This window comes from Seriola dumerili, unplaced genomic scaffold, assembly GCF_002260705.1.
Source record: "Seriola dumerili isolate Sdu_G_001 unplaced genomic scaffold, Sdu_1.0 BDQW01000807.1, whole genome shotgun sequence".
NCBI classification, from domain to species: Eukaryota; Metazoa; Chordata; class Actinopteri; order Carangiformes; family Carangidae; genus Seriola; species Seriola dumerili.
Genome location: NW_019175062.1, coordinates 368,026 through 390,365, shown reverse-complemented (window position 1 = coordinate 390,365; position 22,340 = coordinate 368,026). Strand labels below are relative to the sequence as shown.

At 43.4% G+C, this 22,340-nt stretch overlaps 1 protein-coding gene across 1 annotated transcript in view; it reads right to left on the bottom strand.

Annotated features, from left to right (window-relative positions):
* The window catches only part of LOC111237052 (ankyrin repeat and fibronectin type-III domain-containing protein 1-like), a 53,480-nt gene extending 39,272 nt beyond the window's left edge, over positions 1–14,208 (bottom strand). Inside the window, exons 1-4 of the mRNA XM_022766010.1 lie at positions 14,165–14,208; positions 13,253–13,378; positions 8,104–8,314; positions 4,697–4,907 (exon numbers count right to left, since the gene is read on the bottom strand). Coding sequence (XP_022621731.1) covers positions 4,697–4,907; positions 8,104–8,314; positions 13,253–13,378; positions 14,165–14,208 — 592 coding nt within the window. The remainder of the gene's footprint in view (positions 1–4,696; positions 4,908–8,103; positions 8,315–13,252; positions 13,379–14,164) is intronic.
* Positions 14,209–22,340: the final 8,132 nt, after the last annotated feature.

Below are 22,340 nucleotides of genomic sequence, written 5' to 3'. Positions count from 1 at the left end.
ATGATCTAACGTGTGTGAGCTTGTCGTCATGGAAACGACATGAGGAGGTAAACAAAGGAACACAGGACAGGTATTAAGTCGTCTCTGTGTGTGTTCCTCCACATCTGTCTGTTACCCAACTCAACAAACACTGCTGCTTTACTGCATGCTCACTCACTCTCTCTCCGGTCCAGTTCTTAGTCATGGCCTGTGACAGCAGCATAAACACACAAACAGCAGCACACAACAACACCCTCATTCACTCACTCACACACACACACACACACACACACACACACACACACACACACACACACACACACACACACACTCAGAGTGTGTGCGGCTGCAACACATCTCTGACTGAACTGACTGACTGAAACAGCCAATCAGGAGCAATCGCCTCAGCTGCTCCTCGCTACATTGAACATGATTGGTCATGCTGATCATGAGACCAGATTAAACTTTATTCAGTGATAATGATCCTGGATGATGATGATGATGAGAGAAAAACGATCTGTGTGTGTGATCTGAGACGTATTAAATCAGTGTCATTCTCTGCAGACACAATGAATGGTGAATGATGAAGGTAGCTGACATGGTTGATTGGTGTATTGATGAAGTTCTCACTTTACACTGGGATCACTCTGCCTGGGTTGTGTGTTCACACCTGCTGCAGCTCTAACTCTCTACACAGAATTTGCAAGTTACTGAATGTTAGATTTCTTTTCATCATAAATTAATTTCTGATTTATTTTTGACAGAAAATGTCAGTAAAATGTCTCTGTCTCCACAGGCAGCTGCTAAAATGGTTAAAAAATATATTTATATTTCATCATGTCTGTGTCATATTCAGATTCAGTCTAGACATAGAAACTATAGCATAGGAGTCAGTTTTATGGTCTGTTGCTGGTATGATGTCACTATGACATCATCAGGTCTTTTCTCCGACTGTTTCTGCTTGGAGACACATCACATGTGAAAAATAGACATGCCGGGGTTCACAGGCAAAGGTATTGCAAGTGGGCCACAAATCATTTGTAAAACAGAAAAATTTAAGTGAAAAGATGTAATTACTTTAGAAAAAAAATTAAAAATGAATAAAATAATTGAAGTTTTTAAAAGTTTTCAAATGAAACGATCTTTAATTGAATTAAAAATGCTTAAACATTGTTTTTTTCTCTTATTAAGACCTATCACTATGATAAGCCAATCACAGAAACTTTAATGTTGTCACCAGGCGGACCGCATCATATACTTGTTTTCTATCTCAGTCCAACAGATCACATCCGTCATTTTTGAGAATTTCAAGTGGCCGTGAGTTGGAAAAGGTTGGGAACCACTGATCTAGATCATGTGATGCAGCTGCGAGGTGAGTGTGTCGCTCTAACCCCTTAACATGGGCGCCAAAATGAAAAGCAAGACGTTCCGTAGCTGCGACGCAGCCAGTGTGTTTTAAGTCTTATGTTTTTATCCTCTATGTAGCTGTAGATGATTTATGAGGGAAAAAAGAAAAATAAACAACATCTTAAATTCAAATATCACTGAAGAAAGACAGAAGTCAAATCAAAAAATAATGTAACACATGTAATGTGTATTTATTTATTTTCAATTCAAATTAAATTTGTGCTGAAGACGTTTAAGTGTCTTTAACAGCATCAGGATTGTTTTTTTTATTTCCTGTTTTATTCTTGGTTTTTATGAAACATCTCTCAGAGTGAATCAGTTTAAAGCTTCTCTTGAGTGTTCAGTTGTTAGAAGTGAAATGTTTGAGGCTCAGATTACAAATGATTAATCTCTGGTCCCAGGCAAATGTTGGGGGCCTTCAAGGGGAAAAGGGGGCCACAGATGGCCCTTAATATTGGCACATTTTGCAACGACAACTATACAAAACCTAACCTTAAACCTCCCATTACGGCTCTATACTGTGCCGCTGATTCAACACTGTACACGAGTCATGATCAATTGTCTATATAAGAATATTCATTATAACTTCTTTACAATCATTATCAGTTTCATCAATACTTCTGAAGTCCACCTCAATAATTCAAAAGACACAAGTCGACTTAAAAAACAGTTTTCCTTCATGTTTGAAACATTTTGTTCTCCACTGAAGTTTTAAATAAAGTTTCCACAAACTCTCAGAAACAAACAGAGGTTTGAAGCCAGCAGCCATATTAAACCTCCAGGTGTCACTTCCTGCTCAGCTCGGCCTGTCAGAGCCCGGCTAGCTGCTAACGGCGGCTAATTGAAGAGGATGTAAATTAACAGGCTGCTGTGTCTGAGGGGGTGGGGGGGGGTGGGGTGGGGGCTCACACAGAACCCACATTGTCTGACTGAATGGGCGGTCTAAATATAAACCAACCCCCCCCCCCCAGGGGCCCCGAGGGGCCTCATAAATTAACACGCAGGCAACGTAGGTGAGCTCAGGGAGACACATTAACTCACACACATACACACATGCTCACATCACAGGCTCTAATCTTCTAGATTTTGTATATAAAGTTTATTTATAGTTAACTTTTAAATGAGTTTATTTTCGTTCACCAACAGCTGATGTAACAGAAATGTTCCACTTCAACATGTTGGAAAAGTTTCAGTTTAGAATAAAATATAAAAGTTTCACCTGAAGTTTTTTTTTTGCTTTATTATGACAAGGACAGTGAGAGAGAGAGAGAGAGATGAAAGTTAGGGAAGAGAGAGGGGACGACCTGCAGCAAAGGGCCCCAGTTGGATTTGAACCTAGAAAATCAGAATCTACTCCTAACGTCTAAAATCAAATAAATATTATTATATTAAGTCATCCTCCTGTTTCATATTTTATCGATTAATTTAATCATAGACTGGTTTATCTCATTTTTACTGAACCTCAACTTTTCTTATATCTTTAAATCAGTTTTTTTATCATTAATTTTTATTGTTCGTCCTCCATTTTATCTTGTCTTGTAAAGCTCTTTGTAACTGTGTTTTGAAAGGTGCTATATAAATAACCGCTTATTATTATTATTATTTTTATTATTGTTATTACTATCAATATCATTATTATGACGATGAGTTTGTTCTTCCTGTGTCAGGATCAACACGTCTTTAATCATTAGAACGTCAGAAATTTGACTCTAACCTCATGTTTTCATTGATTTTATTCTTTTAGTATAAAAACTGTTTGGATGCAGAACTTCTACTTGTTGGTTTTAGTCAGTTTCATCTTTCATATTTTGTTGTTTTGGTTTTTTTTATTTTGATGTTTTTTCTGAATTTGTAGAGAGATGTTATTCTTGCTTTTAAAGTGTGTTTCTCTGAAAGTTTAACTGTAAGTAAAATGTGCGCGCGCACACTCAGACACACACACACTCAGACACACACACACACACACACACACAAGGCTGTCAGGCTCCGGCTGACTGATTTACTTGGCACTTGAGGAATGACATAAACAGAGAGCAGCAGGCCCCAGGAGGGAAAACAGCAGCAGTGTTTACTCTGTGTTTGTTTACAAGGATGGGATTGTACCGCCGCCCAGAATCCAGGCCGCTGTTTGGAGAGCTCTCGCCGCCGTGGCCCTGCGGCACAATAAATCACTTAGCTGTAATTGCCCCGGCGTTACACGCATCATTGGAAAAGTTAAACCATTAAACGACAAACCTTGTTAAAGCTGTTCAGCGGGGAGTCACGCAGGAGGCCCGGCCTGCTGTAAAGTGGCCACTGTTTCTCACACACACACACACACACACACACACACACACACACACACACACACACACACACAGAGCAGGGGCTAATGGGGGTTTTCAGGGGTAAGGTAAGAACCACCTGTCTTTGGAGGGTTTATGGAGGACAACAGGGGGACTGATGGAGGGAAAAACCGTGTGTGTGTCTGTGTGGGCAGGGGGGTGATGTGTGGGGTGGGGGTACTGCAGGAGGTGGGGGGGGGGATAGCAGGCTCATTCACGTCCAGGTAGAGGAGACCCAGACCGGGCAGCAGACACAAACACAGGCCCTGTCTGAGCCACAGCATCACTCACGCTACAGAGAACACACACACACACACACACACACACACACACACACACACACACACACACACACACAGTACAGACTATATATTTTATATAGCAGTAGCAGATTTCAGGCTGTGACTCAGTTCATGTCTCATCGCTGCAGCTGAGCTTTAACCTGCTGAAACACTCTGTTCACAGACTTTAACACACAGTTGATCACATGTGATTTGTTTCCGTGACAGGACTGAACACAGGGACGAACTCTCTGCTCTGCACAACATTTACAGGATTAAAATACACATTAAATGACAGATTTCCTCGACCTATGTCATGTTACAGCCTCACTCTGGAGGATCCTCTGATGTCTAATCTTTGAATGAGCCCCAGTGACTTCTTCATCCTGAACGTCGTCTAATTCTACTGAAGTGGAAGGATGTAATTCCTCCAAATCAAACATGGTGGATCTATCTTATGTTATAAAGGGCTCGCCTGGTCAATTCTGTCAACTCTGGAGACTTCTTCTGAGAACCAGGAAAGTCTCTCTTGAACTTTTAGATCAGCTAACCTCACGCCTGTCGCACTCAGCTAAGGTGGTAAAGTGTCTTCAGGTCTCCCGCAAGGCTCCTCCCCTGTACATTTGTTTGTCCCTCCATCGGAGGTGCCGGTGGGAGAAGACGTGTGGAGCATTAACACAACAGAACCAGCTGTGGCGTACTCACAGTGCGGACTCTCCTTGCCGCCGGCCTTCAGCAGCAGCTTGGCGATGGGCGTGTTGTTGGTCATGATGGCAATGTCGAGCGGCGTCAGGCCCTGGCTGTTGGGCGTGTTCAGGTCCAGCTCCTCGGCCGAGAACTGGTACAGAAGAATCTGCACCGCGTCCAGGTCCTGCTGCTCCACTGCCTCGAAGATACAGTCACTGCCCTGCATTGTCTGGAGGAAACAAGAGCCACGGTCACCATGGTAACAAAGCTGTATAACCAAGTCTGTTATAATGAACTCCGGTTGTTGCTCTCATGTGTGTAGTTCAGTTCATTTGGTCTAGACTGAGGAAAAACTACAAATCATATGGATGAACAGGAAACAGGCTCTAAGTTCCCGCTTTGTTTGTCTCGCACACGTGCACGAGGATTTACGTGCACATGGGTGACGGAATACACATTCCCATCAATGTGGATGTTACCACGTCAACACCTGCAGCGATTCACCGGCAGAGACGGGAGTGAAGACTAAGAGCTGGTAAACAAAGCAGGTTTCAGACTCAAGACAATCATCAGAGTTGATGAGGAAATGATCCAGCAGACATTTTATCAAATTATTATTAATTCTGAAAGTGATAATTGAACAATTTAAACTTGACACTGATAAACAATTTCAGTGGTGGTCTGAGCGACATTTCCACACAAGCTGATTTGACTGAGACGTCCCGAAGACCATCTGTCCGTCTGAATCATAAAACAGATATTACTGCAGAAAAAGATGCTCAAACAAACAAAGACTGCTCCGGACTGAAGCAGCTGTGATATCATTTCACTTCTGAAACTAGAATCACCTCCTCCACTCACACTAGTTTCAGGTTACATCCCTGTTTATCCAGAGTCATAGAAAATATGAACCATTTGTGTGATATTTTGTCATTTTCTGTTTGAAGTCTTGAGTTATGGCCAAAACGTGTTTGGTGAGGTCACACTGACCTTGACCTTTGACCACCAAAGATCATCCTTGAGTACTAGTGAATATTTGTTCCCTCAAGGCGTTACTAAGATTTCCTATCCACTAGTATGGGACAGAGGGAAAACCCGAAAACAAAATGGCTGCCGCTCTGACCGTCATCTGTGCAGAGGAATTAAAAAAAACAACAAACCCTTGTCACACTGAATAACCCATAGAAATGGAGAAGATTTCAGGAATCATGATGTAAAATCTATAATTCCTCCACAGCTACACTTTGAACTGCAGTTTTATTTAAATCTACTCTCACACAGATGTCAGTAAGTGTGATGTAAAATTGCTCGACAGGAACAATCAGCTCCTCTGAAAGGAAACAAATCTCTGTTTATTTCTCCTCTGTGGGCAGACATGTCACAACAGCAGGGAGGAGATTCTGTGTGTGACTGTCACTCCGGAGCTTCAGCTCCTTGAAGAGCTGCAGAGAAAAGCAGCAGCTCCGTGAGAGTAGAGTCCAGGTTCAATCTGTGTTACATCTCAAACTACAAAGCTTCCTACAAGACATACAGCCAGGTGTGTGTTTGTGTTTGTGTTTGTGTGTGTGTGCCTGTTTACTGCAGGTGGTGCTGGAGTTCTGACCTCTGACCTCCCGTTTCCATGAACCTTGGAAGAAGATGAAGTTGTGCCAGACACTTGACTTTGTTTCTACACCATACGACACTAACATATCAGCTGTTCATCTCCACATCAGGTGACATAGACACCACAACACATCTGTAACAGCTACAGATGTGTTGTGGTGTCTGTGTCACCTGATGAATCTCAGTCCAGTGTCTCTCTCTTTTAGCTCCGTGTTTGGTCTCCACTCGCTGTTCTCTGACTGAGCCTGTGTGCTCAGAAGATAGAGGACAGTAGGTTCTTCCAGATGTTTCTCTGAAAACATCTGGATGTTCTGTGATGAGAGTGTCTGATGTCTGCCGTAGTGAGCAGACAACAACCTGCTTCCTCCGATCATCGTCATATTAACAGACCAGTAAATGAATAATTGAGCCGGGGCTCAGCATGTAGAGGAGGTTGTCCTTTAATCAGAAGGTCGGTGGTTCGATTCCTGGCTCCTCCCGTCAAGATACTGAACTCTGAACTGTTACTCGAAAAGAAAAGAAAGTCTTAATAGTTTGTCCACTGCCATATTATTTTTATTGTATGTGTATTTATACATGAATTTTCTGTTTGTTTAACTAGAGTCTTGAAACACAAACTACCTCTAATGGCTGTTCCATCAGTGTGTGAGTGAATGAGTATGTAAATGAGTGTGTGAATGTGTGAGTGAAAGTGTGAGTGAATGAGTTGATGTGGCATGTATTGTTAAGAGCTTTGAGTGGTCTCTAAGACTAGACCTCATGTGCAGTCCATTTCAATGAATGGATTAAATATCAAATTAAAAATATAGTTTATCAGTTAATGAGCCGTCTATTTTACCCTGACGTTAATGACACATCTCGTCTTCTTCTACTACTGCAGATGTGCAGTAACGTACACTGACCCCCACCCCTCTTCCTCTTCACCCTCCTCCTCCCCCGTCTGCCTCTTTCTTTCATGTCTGTTGTTGTGACTGCTCTGTAAATGTCAGCAGGCTGGCAGAGAGAGAGCCGGACAGCGCGCACACACACACACACACACACACAACAACCTTAAACACCTGTCACACACAATGGATCTCAGGGTAGCATTGAGGATGTGATGATGGCAGCAGATACAGGGAGAAGAGACTGAGAAGTGGTGATAAAGTGAAGAAGTCTCCATCAGCGACTGAGTGTCGCTCCTTGAGCAAGGCATCAAACCCACCTCTGATCATTGACCAATAATCAGCTGAAGAAGAACAGGAGGGGGCGTTCATGATTTAACCGTGAAAATCAGAAACAGCTCGAGGCAGCAGCTCTGAGATTGAATCAAAGACGTGACGGACGACAGAGCGGACGGTTCAGGCCCTGAAGACGTTGCTGTTAACATAATTAGTGACGCTCCAAACAAGATCGTTATTGATCCGTCTGTTCAGAGACAGGGTTTCCCCTCAGAGTCTGACCACAGACACGTTTTTCTTTTCTCCCTGCTGACGACGAACACAACGGTTACAGACAACACAACCTTGTTTATGATGTTCATGATGTTCATCAGGGTCCATGAAGCTGATGTTTCAACATCTGGGTGGGAAAATGAGCTGATCCACTTAAATCATCAGGTCAACTTCACACAAATGTACAGATTGGAGGTTAAAGGGCCACTGTTCTTTCAGACCATGTTTGTTAGACACTAATTAGTTTGTGAGAAATTAAAATGAACCTCTGTTGAACCTGCTGTTTGTTTACAACCTGTCGACTAAAAACTCATGTTATAAACAGCACATATTAATTAATTATATATTAATAAACTAATATTTTAATGAACCCCACCACACACACACACACATTAAACTCACCGAGGCCTTGCGGAGGCGATCCGTCTTGCCGAAGAAGTACGCATCTTCGAAGGAGGAGGTGCTTCCTCGCAGCTTCTCCGAAAGGTTCCGGTACAGGCGCTTGGCGGCGCTGGGGGAGGCTGGCCCACCGGGGCACTTCCTGGTCTGGGACAACTGAAGGTTCTGCATCTGCTGGGTCATGACACCTGGGAGGCGCCTGCTGGAAGAAAAGTTAGACCATGGTCACTTTCTGGACATCAACACCTCTGACGAGGATCCGCTCGGTCTCAGGTTTGTCATCAACATCTGTCCAACACATGTAATCATGAGTCAGCTGCTGTTCACTGATGATCCACAGACACCAGAAACTGAGACTTAAAACGAGCTGGAACTTTGTGATTTCACAACAAAGCAGTCCCCAAGCCCCGCCCACCTTGACCCACCATCCAGCCTTGCAGGATTTGGTTTCTCTTGAGTGTTTCAGCTGAAATCTGCTATATTTTTATTTGATCACTCAGAAAACAGTCAGCCAATCAGAAGAGAGGCTCAGAGCCTCCTCTCTTCTGACTGGTAGAAAGACAGTATGGATTGTTCGTGATTGTATTCAAGTAGCTTAGGTGAGGCACCTCTTATTCTACCTCTACAGCTCTTATTAGGATGAGGATGAAGATACTCCGCGGCAAATATAAAGAGTCAAAATGGCTGAACGGAGCGTCAGTCTCTGTCTCTCTGAGGTAACTACACATCGGCGGTAGGATCAAAGGGCTTCAGTGTGGAGAGAATCAGAAAACCACCGGCTGTGACATGTCAGCATTCTCGCCCTCATCCTCATATCGTCAGAGGAGATTGCTTCAGTTTTTCATCCGACTAAATGACCTCCTGTCACCAACAGCTCTCTCTCTCATTCTCCACATCACACCTGGACGAATACAACATGACACTGAAATGACAAGACTGTCAAAAAGGAGGTAGGGGGGGATTGACATCATCACATTCATACATCAACTATGTTGTATTATATTTTATTGAAAGATAAATTTAATTTCATGATTTCAGAGTGCGTTTAAAATAAAACTGACAACCTCAAAATTAATTAAAACTAGAATCACCTCCTCGCGGTTGTCTGCCTCCTCCACTCAGACTAGTTTGAGGTTACATCCCTGTTTATCCACAGTCATATAAAATATGAACCATTTGTCTAAAATTTTGTCATAATTGCTGTGAAGTCTTGAGTCATGGCTAAAAAGTGTTTTGTGAGATCACACTGACCTTTGATCTTTAGCCACAAAAATCAAATCAGTTTTTCCTTGACTCCAAATTTGAAGGGATTCTCTTGAGGAGTTCTCGAGATTTTTCTTTCACAATGCCAAAATCATGTTTTGTGAGGTCACCGTGACCTTGACCTTTGCCCCCGCGAAAATCTAATCAGTTCATCCTGGAGTCCAAGTGAATGTCTGTGCCAAATTTGAAGAAGGTCCGTCAAGACATTACTGAGATAGCCTGAAAACAAAATGGCTGCCCCTCTGACTGTTGCCGGAGGAATAAAAACAATGAAATGTGGCTAATTGAGTTGAATGTAATACACACAGGCAGAGGTGAACAGGTTTGCCTCCACTGTGTGATGTATGAACGTGTATTGTCCTTCACTCAGTCTGAGTCTCCACTCTCTGAACATGAGACCATGTTCTCTGCAGCAGATTAGTTATTAGAACATCTTTATACGACGCCTCATTATCCTGACTCCTCGCGACACACCTGCAGCCTCTCATCATTAACGGGCGCCACATGAAAACTGCTGCTTCACCCGATTGTTCTGCACTTAGCCCAGCATGACCTCACACAACCGTTGGCTCTGATTGGCTCTCTCACACTGCGTTGTCCATCAGTCTGAGCTGGAAACAGATCAGAGGTGGTGATGACGCTAATTTAGTTTAGCTGCTAACTGCCTGTGTCCAATGTACATACAGATTTACATAGAGATGATAAGACAAACAGTATGTAGAAAAGGAAGTGGATGAGAGAAAAGTCTTTTACATCGTTTAGTGTTGACACTAATAAGAATGATGCAGGTGTAACTGACTGGTGGAACAGAGCTAACAGGAGCTGCTGTATGATAGTATCATGGGTGTGCCTCCACCTTGTTAGCTGTGAATGAACCTGCTCTACACACCTGCACACACAGGTGAGCAACCACCAGCTGCAGGCAAACACACACCCACACCCACGCACACGCACACGCACACGCACACGCACACGCACACGCACACACACACACACACACACACACACACACACACTAACTCACTTACTGTGGAGAGATGATCCACAAGTATGTGCAATGATTTATATGAAATTTATGGTCCAGTCCACAAACAAATAAATAGATAAATATCCATGTCTACCCCTCAGAGAATCACCACCTTGGCAAAGTGGTCCCAGAGGAGGAACCAGACTGAGATCGATCCATACAGCCCTGATGAAAGGTTCTTCTCACACTGAGACCACCGTCAGACCTGGACAGATCCAGGTGGATCATCCTCTGCAGCGAGTCAAAGCCGAGTGCGGATTTGATTAATAAGCTGATGTTAGATCAGATTTTATACAAAATGGAGATATAGGAGCGCTGCCGCAGGAGGAGAACTCAGGTAGTTTTGAACTCCAGAGGTAGACGGAGCATGTTTTAGAATTTATTGCAATGGGTGTTGATCTTGGTTTTAAACAGAAAGGAGAGAGAGAACGAGTATGTCTTTGTTTTTCCTTGTTCCTCCGTGCCGGTGACAGTCAGAGCAGGAGCCATTTTGTTTTCAAGTTGTCCGTCCGTCTCATTCTCGTGAACAAGATATCTCAGTAACGCCTTGATGGAACTTCTTCACATTTGACACAAACATTCACTTGAACTCAAGGATGAACTTTGGTGGTCAAAGGTCAAGGTCAGTGTGACCTCACAAAACACGTTTTGGCCGTAACTAAAGACTTCACACAGAAAATGACAATATACACACACAGATGGTTGATACGTTCTATGACTCTGGATAAACAGGGATGTAACCTGGAACTAGTCTGAGTGGAGGAGGGATACAACTATGTGGAGGTGATTCTATCAATTATTCTTTTACATTTGATCAAACTGTTTGTGGACTGAACGTTGCATTTATGAACTTTACCCATGAATGATCATAAACATTGTAAACCTTGCAAAATTAAAACTAAAAACTGAAAAATCTGTTCACAGCTGCTGAGCCGACGTTTGGTTGGGATTTTAAAGCACTTAAATGTGAGTTAATGCCCACTGAGAGGCAACACAGCCAGTTATGATTCACCTATAGCTCTGTGTGTGTGTGTGTGTGTGTGTGTGTGTGTGTGTGATGAAACTCTTTACCAACTGGGATTGTTACACATAATTGGTTTCAGCTTAGAAATATCATTCTTTCAAACTGATGGTAAAGAGAGAGAGAGAGAGAGAGAGAGAGAGAGACAGAGAGAGAGAGAGAGAGAGGCTTTAAATTATTAAGAAAGAACAAATTGCTTTTATAATTGTGCTGCTGAATTCACTGTTCAGTCTGACAGTAAATACACAGGAGGCAGCTGACACAGTTGTTAACGGAGGAAAAAAAACACAACTGCACATTATTATTATTTTTTTTAACAAGTTTCTTTTAAAACCACCTCAGGCTGCGTCCACACTACCACACCTGAAAATGTGTCACATGTCACGTGACCATTCACACAGACTGAGCATGTGTGAGCTGATGTAAACAGCAAGTGGACCATCTACTCTGCAGGTGGTTAGTTACAGTAAATCCTCTGAATGAGGAACAGACTCTGACTCTGGATTAGATATAACTAACCGTCAGACTTCAGATAGACTAATTCATCTGTTGTACAAAGCAATTAAATTCTTCACAATCTCAAGTGGGACTGTAGTACAATAAATTCTGGGTAAATTAAGAATTTTTTCATAATAAAATAAATGGCCAACTGAGGAGCCAGCTCAGCTCTGTTTACCTCTGCAGAACATGTTTGTCTTTAGGAAGAATTCAGCAGTGACAAGAATGAATGAAGAGTGAACTCGGGAAGTGAACTTGGGACTCGGCCTTAACATGAGATTTGCTCACAAGAAACACAGTATAAGACTCAGTGTACAGTTATAAAAGCCTCAGCCCCCCCCCCCCCCCCCCCCCCCCGCAGTGCTAATGAAGCAGAGTTTGTCTGAGACCCTGCAGCCGTGTGATTGGCTGCTGTTACACACAACAACACATGCTGTTCATCTACACACTCCTCCCAGTTCAGCAGGTCAGTTAGCAGACTGTGACTGACTGACACACACACACACACACACACACACACACACACACCAGACAACCAGCCCCCGCCCCCATACACGCACTCAAATGCACACGCGCACGCAAACACCCACACTGTATATAATGTTTACATATGATATGACACCTGTTATCATCACTAAGAGCAGAGATGCTTCCCTCTGAATGGCTGTCACATATTAAACTCAAATATGTGAACACCTGAGACATAGTTCAGGTCAACAGGTCGCTGAACACCTACAGCTGTTAAGTGACTGGTTAAACTAATTTAACCGTGGGTTAAACTAACCACACCCACTCTAAAAACATGGATGCTACACTCTGTTTTACGTTCTTCCCATAATCCTTTACTCTGCAGGATCCTATAGTATTGTCCATCACAGTAAATCAGACCACACTAGAGGTTTGGTTCGCTGGTCACTTGGGAGGATATCTCTACATACTACAGTACCCATGAGCCTCAGCTGCAGTTGCTATGTAGAAGAAGCCGGTCAGAGACGTGAATCAGAACCGGATCTTCAACATTGAGTCACAGCTGCAGGATTTATCCAGAAATAACACGTTTAAATTGCAGCACGTTTCTACAAAGTCTGCAAAGTTCTTTTGTGATTGGGTGTTTCTTCCTGAAATGCACTTTGGGAATCGTAGTTGACCTCTCTATGTCCACAGGCTTCTTGATTTTACCAAAGAACCAGATGTTCATGAGAGTTTCACATCCAACAAAACCGTAGAGGAGCTCTAACACCAAACACAGAGAATAACCAAGAGTTTGTGTATGTGTATGTGTGTGTGTGTGTGTGTGTGTGTGTGTGTGTGTGTGTGTGTGTCCTCACCTGTCCAGACTGAGTGAGGATCGGGGGGTTCCCGTGTAAAACAGGGGCCTCAAGTCTTTGATCAGAGCATCTCCAGCCGGTCTCTGGTTCCACCTCTGAGCCAACCGAGAGATCTTACTGTCGGACCTGACACGCACACGCACACACACACGCAGGAAGATTGGGATGGATAAGACATCAAATCCACAGTTGGAAACACTCTCTCATCCATCAACAGGTGAAATCCCACCTGAACAGAAGGAAAGGGATCTGAAAGAACGAGACAGGATGTTCAGAAAGTTCTCGTGCCTTCGATCGACCTCCTCCTTCTCCTCCTCCTCCTCCCGTGTTCAGGGTCCACAAATCAAACGTTGACTGTAAAGAAGCCGCAGCCTGAAGTCAGAATTTCCTCCTCCCTTCGTCGTGTCAAACTGTCACCAGAGACAGTTCTTCAAAGCGTCATCTCAATGATCCACATCTCTCTGCTTCTATCACGCTGCTGTGAACGGATGAATTTCACTCGATTTGATCAAATGTCTTCTCCAGCAGGGACTGACAGACGCGGCTGCAGTCTGACTTCATGCTGGACTGCAGCAAAAAAATTCGACAAAGACAAGAACGTGGATGCCAACAGTCCGATTCGGCTTCGGATGGATCCTGGTCCAGCTGAGCTGCAGCAGAACCCGAACACCGAACTAATCTGCAGCACAGAGACCACACCTGAGCACCTGACACCTGTCAGCTCAGAAGTGACGCGCAAAAAGTTGCTTCCAAGCGATGAAATATTTTTTAAATTCTGTCACGATCTCTACAGATGTCACACAAACAGTCTGGTACTCACAGGAAACCCTGGAGGTGGAGGACTGAGAAGCTCCTCAGCAGCAGATCTAGCCCAGCATCTGAGCTTCCTCCGCTGGGTTCAGTCTCTCTGACTGATGCCTCCTGGCTGCCTCCGGCTCTCCGGAGCGCTGGATCATCTCCGGGGTGAAGTGTGTGTGTGTGTGGGAGGGAGGGAGGGAGGGGGATGGGGGGGGGGAGTGAAGAGACTCCGGCAAACCCCCAGATGTGATGCTCAGTCCTGGGTACATGTGTATGTGTGTGAGAGAGAGAGAGTGAGTGTGTGCGTCTCTCTATCAGCTCCCTACTCTGGAGCTCCGGCTCTGACTGACTGTGCTGAACACCTGTTCACCGGCGAACGCATCGCGACACACACACACACCAACTCAGAGACGCACATACACACACAGTGGCGAGCAAGAGAGAGGATGAGAGATGAGAGAGAGAAAGAGGGAGAGACAGGGATGTTAGAGAAGAGGAGCGAATAGAAAGGCTGGATATGTGTGTGTGTGCACACTGGGGAGAAACGTGTGTAAGTGTGTGGGGGCAGTTGGTGAGCCTAGTGATATGAAAGACACACACACACACACACACACTCAGTATAGCGACTACGTAAACCCAGATGGAGGAGGGGCAGCAGCAGCTTCAGGCTTTGAAAAGGCTGAGAATAAAAGGGGGGAGGAGGTGAGGAGGGGGATGAGGGGAGGTGACAGTGTGAGGAGGTGAGAGACGGAGAAGAGGAGATTGTATTTACTGATGCTGAAGAGAAAACAGAATCACTGCAGCAAAAAAAAAAAAAAAAAAGCAGGAGAAGCAATAAGCTGTAATAAGAGGATGTTACAGAATCATCTGCAGCTGGAGTCACCAGAACCAGGAACAGGTGTTTGAGTCAGTTTCCTGCCAACTACCACACTCTGACATCATTCTCATTTTTGATTATTGTAGTTCATTGGTTCTACACACACTGATGTCACTGTTCAGCAGCATTTCAAACACGTCGACGTGGTCGATACACACCTGACGCCAACGGTCATTGAGCCAACATTTCTGAACGTTTCCGAACGTTTCCGAACATTTGACGTTTCTGAACGTTTCTGAACATTTGAACGTTTCTGAATGTCTGAACGTTTCTTAACATATCTGAATGTTCGAGCGTTCCCGAACGCCTGTGCAGAAATCTGGCAGTTGGAAAAGGAAATGGAAATTACAGTATATCCACGTGCAAATTATGTCCATGACATTTCTGAACGTGTACTAAATATATAGTGTACTGAATTACTGAGCTCTGCAGGGAATGTCTTTTAAAAAATGTCATGTTTCATTTCTGAAAAACAAAAGCAAGCACAAATTTTTATTTTGCACAAATGAATCACGTCAAAGATACAAACCCTGACTGCAAACTGCTGCAACTCTGTCCTGTAAACTTATGTTAGTCAGACTGTAAATGAATGGTCAGAGTCTGAAACACTGGCTCATTAACTTTATATCATCTCTGATTATATTCAATTTATTACTACGACTATGTTATCCTCCACAGATCTTCAAATTCCCAGTAAATTAACACACACAATGAGACATGAACAACTCGATCTAAAGTCGTTTTCAGCTCAAACATCTCTGGGTTTTATGGTTTTTGTTGATGTTGATTCTGTAACTGAAACTTTCGTCTGTTGGGTTCGGCATTTTAAAACGCCCCCTCGATATCACGTTAATCACAGGAGAGACTGACGCCTCATGTCTGAGTCCACCTGCTTCATAGTTCAGCTGAATAGTAATAAGTAAAATTCACAAACACTATTTTCTTTTTTCCTCCACGGTGTTTTCAGCCAATACAGAAAATAATTCTCCCATGATGCACCACTTCATAGCTCATCCTTGTACAATTTAATTACATGTGCTGTTTATACAGATGCAGTGAGGTTTCTGTCAGAACAGAAGTGCCTTTGGAAATCTGCAGTTTTAACCATGAACAGCAGTTATGTCAATGAGGGTCCTCATAAGTGTAGAGACACACAGGTTGTTGTGTGTGTTGTGCGAACACAGAAACCTGTTGTTCTGTTTTAAACCCCTTTTGTTCTTCTTATCAGTCAAAGCAGCTGCTTCATCTGCTGCACAGAAGTGGTGCTTGTGTGTGTGTGTGCGTTGTGTGTGTCACTCTGATCATGGTGGTGTAAATAGCAGAGGATAAAGTGTGTTTCAGTCTCAGCTCCCGTTTCTTCCTCTGTGGTGTTTGTGAAGTTCATCAGAGCTTGACCAACACAACGCTCTAATACACTGATTTAATTTACACATAACGAACCAATCATGACGATCAACCACACGGATCTGTGTGAGTCTGGAAAAGCAGGTAACACAATATTCATTATCATCTATTCAAATTAGCATTTTATTAAGAATAAAGTGGAATTAGTAGTTGTATAAAATAGGCACATATGTATCAGTAAATTTTCGGTCAGAGAAAGGATGCTCTCGGAGTTGCAGACTTGTCGATCTTTCCTCTCTCCCACAAGCACAACACAACAGTTACTTCTCAAATCCTGTTTTACGAATCACAAATTAAGAAACTCATAAGCAGCATTTTTGCTACAGTTGCTGCAATGAAACACATTTACACACCCGTGTCAAATAATGTGAATCATGGACAAAATATGCACATCCGCAAATCAGTATGTGAATTCATGCAATGAGAGTTGCCCATCTGTAAAACATATTTTCTCACAAATAATCTTTTCTTGCATAAATTAGTAGCACAAACACAGGTCAATAATTATAACAGTTTCAATCTTCCGCTACGAGTCTCAAATGCAGGGGGCGGGCACTGTTCAGAGACAGGAAAACGTTTGGCGAATAAGAGGAGCTCATTTAGGTGCCTGCCCCTTGGCGCCTGAGGAGTCCCTTGTTACCTACCAGAGATCTACAGAGTCCCACCAACCTGGGGTCCAGGTAAATGCCACAAATTATCATGAAGCTGTTGAATAAATTGGGGACTTGTGGGTAATAACTGCTATTACAAACTGCACCAATGGTAGTGAGCAAAGAGGCTGCTGCACGCCACTACATCTATAGGTGAAATGACAACTCTGATTTTCTGCACCTGAAACACTGTCATCATGACCAGATCATGTAAACCACATGTCAGTGTGTCACTGAATGAGCTGAAGGATGACAGACTGGTTTTCATAAACAAAGCTCATAGATTCAACAATGTGTCTGACCTGCAGGACAGACGCTCACTGTCAAACAAACAGGAGGAAAGCGTGTGTTTGTTGGATACTATTTTCAGTGGCGGATTAATCCACATTTGTTGCTCCGTGACTCAGAGGAGTCAGATATACTACAGATATACATTCACCGGCCACTTTATTAGGTGCACCTTGCTAGTACCGGGTGGGACCCCCTTTTACCTTCAGAACTGCGTTAATTCTTCGTTGTGTAGATTCAACAAGATGCTGGAAACATTCCTCAGAGGTTTTGGTCCATATTGACTTGATCAATCGTCACGCAGTTGCTGCAGATTTGTCAGCTACACATCCATGATGTGAAACTCCCGTTGCACCACATCCCAAAGGTGCTCTATTGGATTGAGATCTGGTGACGGTGGAGGCCATTGGAGTACAGTGAACTCATTGTCATGTTCAAGAAACCAGTTTGAGATGATTTGAGCTTTGTGACATGGCGCGTTATCCTGCTGGAAATAGCCATCAGAAGATGGGTTCACTGTGAGATGGGAAGGGATGGACATGGTCAGCAACAATACTCAGGTAGGCTGTGGCTGATGCTCAATTGGTAGAAAAGGGGCCCAAAGTGTGCCAAGAACATATCCCCCAGATCCATTACACCACCACCACCACCAGACTGAACCACTGACACAAGGCAGGATGGATCCATACTTTCATGTTGTTTATGCCAAATTCTGACCCTACCATCCGAACGTCGCTGCAGAAATCATCAGATCAGGCAACGTTTTTTTTATCTTCTATTGTCCAATGTTGGTGAGCCTGTGCGAACTGTAGCCTCAGTTTCCTGTTCTCAGCTGACAGGAATGGCACCCAGTGTGGTCTTTGCTGCTATAGCCCATCTGCTTCAAGGTTCAACGTGTTGTGCGTTCAGAGATGCTCTTCTTCATACCTCAGTTGTAACAAGTAGTTATTTGAGTTACTGTTGCCTTTCTATCAGCTCCAACCAGTCTGGCCGTTCTCCTCCGACCTCTGGCATCAACAAAGCATTTTGGCCCAGAGAACTGCCGCCCACTGGAAATTTTCTCTTTTTCGGTCCATTCTCTCTAAACCCTAGAGATGGTTGTGCATGAAAATCTCAGTAGATCAGCAGTTTCTGAAACACTCAGACCATCCCGCCTGGCACCAACAACCATGCCACGTTCAAAGTCACTTAAATCACCTTTCTTCCCCATTCTGATGCTCGGTTTGAACTTCAGCAGATCGTCTTGACCATGTCTACATGCCTAAATGCATTGAGTTGCTGCCATGTGATTGGCCTATTGGCTGTTGAACAGGTGTACATATACAGTATATATATATATGTATGTAGTTGGTAGTAGGAGACAGTCAGTGTTGATTTAGGAAGAAAAACACAGTCCATGACCAGACTTATATTTTCTGACATATTCCTCCTCATCACATCATCTTCATTATCTCAGGAACCATGACTGGATAAAGCTACAGCTGCGTCCACTGAGCCTGCAGCCGCTGCCTGAGGGAAAAGCTGCCCGCGATGTAACAATACTGTTTTGACATTAGTAATTACTCCAAACAATTAATGTTCCAGCTTCTTGCCAGCCTCTGCTGAGGAGATGAGCCGAGCCGCAACCGGCGGCAAGTGCTACTGGAACAGCTGCTCATTGGCTCAGAGCTGCCTCAGGATTGCACTGTTTCCATGGTTCCCATTGAAGAGCAACAGGTGAAGGAGAGCTGGGGGGGCAGGGAGGCAGAGGAACACCACAGGAGGCAGTTTCACTTTCAATATGAGGGGCTCTAAATTCCCTCGTCTGAATATTTGTGCTGGCGTGATCGTCGCTCCACAGCAACAAATCAGTGTGAGGGAGGAGCTGCTCAGCCAGTCATCACCACGGTATGGATTTAATAGAAACACAAACACAAACACACACACACACACACACACACACACCATATGTTTCATGTTATGGCCATTAGTTTGAATTATTGACGTGAGAAATCAGGTTTTGTCCATCATTTTGGTGCATGTCTCAAAATACTACAACACCCATGAGCCTTTGCAGCAGCCAGTCAGAACTGTGAATCAGAGCTCTGGAGACTTTAAAACATTGTGTCGTTTAAGCTGCAGATTGTAAAATCAGTTTTTCCTCTCCTTCTGCTTTGAAGCTCTGTGATTGGATGTTTTATACTGAAATGCATCTTGGGAGTCGTTGTTGACTTCTCTCCTTCAGTTTTATGTGTTATGGCTTTGACATTTTATCAGAGGAGCAGATATTTTCAGACACATTCGTTCATGTCAAAGTGTTCCAACCTCACACTGTCTGGCTTTCACTGCAGTAACCAAAGACACCTGAAACACCTGTGAGTGGGCGGAGCCTAACTATAAATGTAGTTTCATAAGACAAGTGTTTTACAAAAAAGAAAACTGTCCATAGCATTATCTTTGTTTGATTCTCAATTATCAAATTACAATTATGCTAAACTAAGCTAAGCTAAGCTAACTAACTGCGTTGTAGTTTCATATTCGCTGCACAGACATTAGAGAGGGATCAATCTGAACATCTGAAAGTACAGAAATGTTTTCATGGTTAAGAACACTTCAATTTATATTTGAATTAAACTGATTTTTTTTTCAGTGATATTTGGTGAAAAAAAATGGTTAAATTATTAATTTGATTATTTTGTGAGGGAAGAGATTTAATTTCAAAGCTGTTGATGTGGATTCCTTGAATATCAATGTTTAAAAAAAAAACCTTTAGAAAAATAGAAAAGGTTTATTGAAATTTTTATCATTTGCCTTTGTTTGTCTTGGTTTCTTATTTATTTTACCCTTTAATATCTTGTTACTTATTTACGTTGTCAAGCCTAATTGATTTTGTAATGTTGTGTGTTTGTGTTTATTATTTGGTTGGTTTAGTGTGACCTTGTGTGTTAGGTTTGATCATGTAGAAAACTACCGTGACGTCAGCCATTGTTTTGTGAACTGCTGTTTGGAAGGCCCGAATTTGGCGTAATGGATGTCTCCATCTTGTTTTTTTTGGAGCCAGAAGAAACCATATTTGGATGATAGGGTGGAACTGGGGAGCAGTGAGGGGTGGATCTGACCTGTGTCCCCGAGGACACTAAGTACGCCCACCTGCATCGGCAAACTGACCACAACAGGCTCCTGGCTGAGTTGGATGATGATTCCGATGATTATTTTCAGACGGACCACCAGAACACTGAACAAGAGGTGTGAATTTAGCCCATCACACCGTAATGAGTTGTGGAAAAAATGTATTGACAGAGTATTTCAATTGAGAAGTTGGCAAGTTTTTTGGAGCCAGCCCCTAGTGGCCCTCAGTGATATTGCACTTAAAGTTACTTCGGCACATCCATTTTTATATACAGTCTATGGGTTTGATTTGTTTTTATTGTTATTTGTGTCAATTGTTATTTGTGTCATGTTTTGTTCAATAAAAAATACAAAAACTTACAAACCATGCATCATCAATTCATAATTAGTATGTAAGCAATCAGAAACTGCAGCAGGAAAAACGACCATATTTGGATGCAGGCCAATCTAAACTGAACATAACGACTCCCCATCACTGATTCAGTCCCAACAACAAACAGCTGCAGCAGATAGACTCAGATTATCTTTGATTAGATTTGTTTAAATGTTTGTTTCCAAACTACAACGAGTCGCTCAGAGAAATACTTCTCCTGCTGAGGTGTGAAGCCCCCCCCCCCTCCATTTACCTCTAATGCTGCTGCAATTATGTTACAGAGAACAGGATGTTCTCCACACATGTTAAAAAAAAAAAGGATCTGCAGCCTGTTTTTGGTTTTATTCAGCTGAAGGAGTCTGTACTGATTCAGGAGGAGGGCATTAGAAGATGTGAATACTGTTGTACTTTTCACAGCTGAGCCATGAACAGTTTCACTGACAGACTGTGTTCACCTGCAGAAGTGTAGGAGGAAGTCATGATGACACTGAGTCCTGTATGAACAGTGTCCTGGTTTCTCTGTGTTGACATGAGAGCTCACATCAGGACTTAATTAAAACGGGGGTTTGTTGGCATGGTGAATGGGGGTATAGATGGACGAGAAGGACCTCGCAACAAAATCAAGCAAAACCGCCCCTCCCACCCACAGGAGCGTCCCTGTCATGGGGAACATGTCAAACTAGTACTTGCTATCAACTTTACCTGATCTATTTCACGTCTCCTACTGCACTGAAGCTTTAGTGACGTCCCTCACTCGTCCCTTCAGGAGTCTGTTAGGCCCAAATTACACTCGCAGCATCGTGTAGCCACGAGGTTCCACGTGGCGTAAATGTGTCCTCTGTCCATGTCCGGGACAGAGTGTCCACATGTAAAGCGGCGACTATAGAACAGGACTTCATGCAGCTCTGAGATACCTTCAAAATACATGATACATGAGTCATTCTTCCACAGTGAAGAACATGTGATCTGTGTGTGACTGAACAACTGCTGTGTCAAAGGTAGTTCTCTCCAATCAACAACAACAACAACAACAAGCAAATCTTCCGTGAGTCATGTTCTCTGTTCACAGGCCATTACGGTTTAAGCTAGCGCTCCTCATCTCTCACATGGGTGGCGCACATCACACACACACATGCGGCACACACAACATTGTTGACACACACACACACACACACAAACACACACAGGTTGAGGAGTTATCATCATCTCTGTGCTCGTAATGACTTGTCACAGGATGTCAAATCACGATTCAGCAGCACAGCATCGCCCTTTACAGTTTCTTTGTGTGTGTGTGTGTGTCTGATGAGAGTTTATGAGTGTGTGGGAGTTTTCCAGCTGCACCTCAGGGTGTGTGACAGTGAGGAAATGACTGGCATCACTCAGAAGAGTGTGGCATTCACGGCTCCCTGGACGTCACAGTCAGCTCTGCCCACACCTGTGCGATGAGGTTTAACAGTAACAGACAGCCTCAGTGTGGAGGACATGATCAGTTCCCATCAGCTGCTGTGACAGTAACCACTGATGAACCATCTTAATGGACTTGTTCTTATTATCATCTCTTCCCGTCTTGGCTGAGCTCAGTTTCCTGCC